At 33.0% G+C, this 4184-nt stretch overlaps 1 protein-coding gene across 1 annotated transcript; it reads right to left on the bottom strand.

The window, feature by feature from the left end:
* Positions 1-1430: 1430 nt before the first annotated feature.
* On the bottom strand, positions 1431-3553 carry LOC107024268 (probable polyamine oxidase 5). Its single transcript, XM_015225216.2, has one exon. It carries the CDS (start codon positions 3343-3345, stop codon positions 1804-1806), a length of 1542 nt encoding a protein of 513 aa, XP_015080702.1. The 5' UTR covers positions 3346-3553; the 3' UTR covers positions 1431-1803.
* Between the last annotated feature and the right edge of the window lie 631 nt (positions 3554-4184).

Genomic DNA, 4184 nt, shown 5'->3' with positions numbered 1-4184 from the left:
GGATTGGCCCCTTAAGAGTATTGATTTGTTACACCCTTAGGTAAGTAGGGACTAGAGAATTTACCCAATAAAAAATTAAGCATTATTTAAAATGTTAACAAGTAATGATAATGATGATGATTCAAAGGGTCCTAGCTATTTTATTATAGCCATTAAATTTTTGTATTTACGATAAAGATGTTGAAGTGAATGGTGATGATGATAAATAAAAACTATGCACAATCATTAAATGGCTGATTGGAAACCCCATGTATACATATATATATATATATATATAAATAAATGTGGGCCATTGAATCAATTTCTTTTAGAGCCTGGCTGGGCTACTCTTTTACAATAATAGAGTCTTCATGAACAGATGCTCCCTTTGATTTGACCAATCAATATCTACAACAAGATGATCTACACCAATCCATCTCGAGGAAATAGAAAAATAAGTGAAAAAATGTGCTCATTTTCTTTGTAGTCCTGAATGGTTAGTTGCGTGTTAATGGTAGCACCTCTTAGTCTATCAACAGTTTTATGCATGGAAAATTCAATTAAATCAATAGCTATTGATTATCATATTTTTCTACATTCTCTCTAACAAATTGTTTTCATGTAGCAGTTGTTTTGTCTGTAACAGTAGTAAGGAGATTTTTTCTTCACTTTCTCATTTCAGCAGCAGTAGGAGGTTATTTCCTTATTAGGTAGGTGGTTAATCCATCAATGTTATATTTAAATTGTTTGAATTCAATGGAAAATTTTAAGCTGATAATTATTAAGTTTTTGAATACTTCACACTTAAAAGATTGCAGGTTCTCTGAAATATTTGATTTCATATTATAGCGCTCTATAACTAGATCCATATAATAGGATTTTAACAATTTAACTGTTTAAAGTGGAAATTATGACATGAAAACTGTTGTGGGTGATTTTTAGCGCGATAAACAAGTCAAGGCGCGCACAATATGACCACAATGCAATAATTAAGCTGTATCTATGCTGAATTTTGTGAATGCTTAATTGATAAGCATATGCAAATGATGGAATTTTATGTGAAAAGATATGACCAATGATGTACCAAAAAATGAGTTGGGACTGCTAGCTCTAATATGTTTCAACTGTCTTAGTATATGTATTGTCTTGATATGCTTTGGAGTGGGACCTGTCATTTTGTTGTGGGTCTCAACCCTTCTCCACCACTAACCTTCAGAATCCCTACTTACTGTCTCATACTTAAAGACATCCATCAGTTTTTAGCATCAAAACTGAAAAAGAAATATCATTTGTATTTACTATTCCATTCGTTCCAATTTATCTGGTGTAGTTTATGATTTTTGAAATTGAGAATTTAAAGTTAAATTGTTTTATGAATATAATTTTAACAAACTAATAAGAAAATAGTATCACATAAACAATAACATGTCTAAATAGGGCGTTTCGATATATTCATAAAAGAAAAATCTCATTAATTGATCATAACCATATCGCAGAAATTGTAAAGAATAATTTAAGAAGAGAGAAGTATAGTACATGCCCGGTTTTATCGGATCCTGTCAATTGACCATATTGAAGGATGGAGAAAATATGATGAGCTAAAGAGCTAACTATCTACTTTTTCTTTACCTTTATCTTTCAAATTAATTATAAGTATGCAAAGCATAATCAACTTTAGTAGATTGAGCAAGAATCAAATAATAATCTCAAACATATTGAAAGCAATAGAAAATTCAAAAGGACCTTCTTTTAATCACTACATCATGAAAAAAAAGTTAAAGAAAAATACCTGCTTAGGTTCTATTGAGAACACATTTTTTTTCTTCATATATCAATGCAATGATAGTGTTGAAGAAGCCTATTAGCTTCTCTAATGCCGCTAAAGTAAGCACCATGAGTTGTTGAATAGTGTGTTCGATGTGTTGCTTCCCCTGCAAACAGAATTTGAAGTGGCGGAGGTGAAACATTTGAATCATGAAGGCTAGTGATCTTTTTTGGTAACGGCTCAGCCATAGCATCCAAATCGTCTCCACTAGATTCAATTGCTACATAACTATACGAACCCAAGAAGAGTGGATCGTTTCCCCATTGACTCTTTAACACCTTTTCAACTTTAAACATACTTTCTGCATCAGAATGTGAGTTTATTAGGAAGCTAGAGATAGTTTTTGAGAACCCATCAACGATCTCCTCATCACTAAGAGATTCCACCTCAAGAGCTTCTTTGCCTACAAACCATGATAATAACACGTTTGAGTTGCCATATATTGGACACAAATTAGCTGTCCTCCTCATCCACCAAGGGATTTTCGGGTTTTGTTCAGACTCATTATGAAACACCATCTGTAGGTAAGGAAAGTTTATGCCATCGGGGATGGAAGTTAGTTTCAAGAATACCTTGTTGACAACACCAAAACCAAGCCTTGTGATTGCTTCTGTCTTGAAACTAGCAAGTGGGGGATTAAACATACCAGAATCTTCCCGAATCCCCTGTTTCAAAACACCAAGTGAGACTGTAACAATGACATGATCCGCATACATAATTGATCCATCAACGAAATGTAGCTTCACTGGTGGCTTATTGGTACCATTTTCAATTTCTAATAACTCATCAGGCTGCCACTCAATCATTGTGACTTTTCGGCCTAATTGAATCAAACCAGGCGGTAAAACAGAGGCCAAAGATTCAATAACAGATAAATAGCCTTTGGCAATTGTTATTTCTTCTCCTGGAAACATGCAATACTCTTTTTCTGCATTGAAATCTAGCATTTCTAAATCATTAGCTGATGTATAAGTCCTTTGGATACTCTCAAACATGGCAAAAATGCCTTGTTCAAGTGATCTTTTTCTCCGTTTATCTAACCCTTCGAGTTCATCAACATGTTCATCCCAATAAGCATCAAGACCCCTCCGAAGAAAAGAACCAACACTCATCACATTAGGTATTTCATTTTGAGTAACTAATTTCGATTGAGAAATATCCATAAGTTTGTTGAAAAGATTGGATATGGGTTCAACAAAAGAAGAATCAAGCACGTACCCATCTTCTGCTATTGTGATTGCTTCAGTTTCCAAAAGCCCATCCATACACTCCCATGGCTGCTCAGATTGCAATGAATTTATTTGTTGAGCAATCTCGTAAACAGGGCTACCTCCAATTCCATGGATCCAAGTAGCACCAAGCTCAATTCTGTCACCACCAAACTCTGATGTGTTAATTCTTCCACCAATTCTATTACCACCTTCAACTACACACAAATCTAACAAATCTTTACACCCTGCTGTTGTATAAAGTTTGTTAGCAGCAGTCAGACCAGCCATTCCTGCTCCAATTATAATTACTTTTGCTTTCTTGATAACCATAATTGTATTAGCTAGTGAAGAATAATCAGAGGAAAAAAAAATATAATATTGTGAGGAGTTTGTTTATGAAAGTATTACTTAACCAAGAATCAAATATATATACACACACATGAGGCCCTCCTCTTTTCTTTTTTTAATTCTAGAGTTTGTTTATTTCTCTAATAAAGACATAGCTATACTTTTCTTGCCCATTAATGTGATTTGTAGTCAATACCGCTAAGCTTTAACACCTCTTTTACTTTTTCTCTACCGTACTGCCACATGCAAACCCCCACTATACATATCGACACATTTATACAACTACTTTCTGTGTATTAATTTATGCATAACACAGCAATGTATCGTCAATTTGATCTCATTTTATATATATGTAGTTTATATAATGCATGTGGCATAATACATGTAAGACATCACGGAGGTCGGATGCAAATTGGTATGTAGAATGTGACGTAGAATGCAAATTGCTATGTATGATGTCACATAGGACACATTTATTAATTTGTTTAATTTTATATAAGTTTAAGTGCCTATTTGTGTAAATCCAAAATTGATAAACGTAAATATAAGTCATGGCCAAGATTAAGTGACATATTTACATATTATACCATTACTTTATGTGCTGAAGTCTAATTGTGCATAAATTTTAAAAGTGATTGAAGTTTTTTAAGTTGAATTCTTTTTTAAATTTAAAAAGATGGGTTATTTTTTAATGGATTAAAAAGGAAATCCACACATATTGACTGGATGAATAATTTAATATTGATGACGAACATCGAAAATGAAAATTGAAAGGAGTTTAGATCTGATACGATATAAAGATATGAACATATAAGTCTATT

Source organism: Solanum pennellii, chromosome 7 (assembly GCF_001406875.1).
Source record: "Solanum pennellii chromosome 7, SPENNV200".
NCBI lineage: Eukaryota > Viridiplantae > Streptophyta > Magnoliopsida > Solanales > Solanaceae > Solanum > Solanum pennellii.
Note: the sequence above shows the minus strand (reverse complement) of the source record. Positions and strands in the feature narration are given on the sequence as shown.

Coding starts and splice junctions, on each gene's coding strand:
- LOC107024268 (XM_015225216.2), bottom strand. CDS start 3,345: ATGGTTATCAAGAAAGCAAAAGTAATTATAATTGGAGCAGGAATGGCT.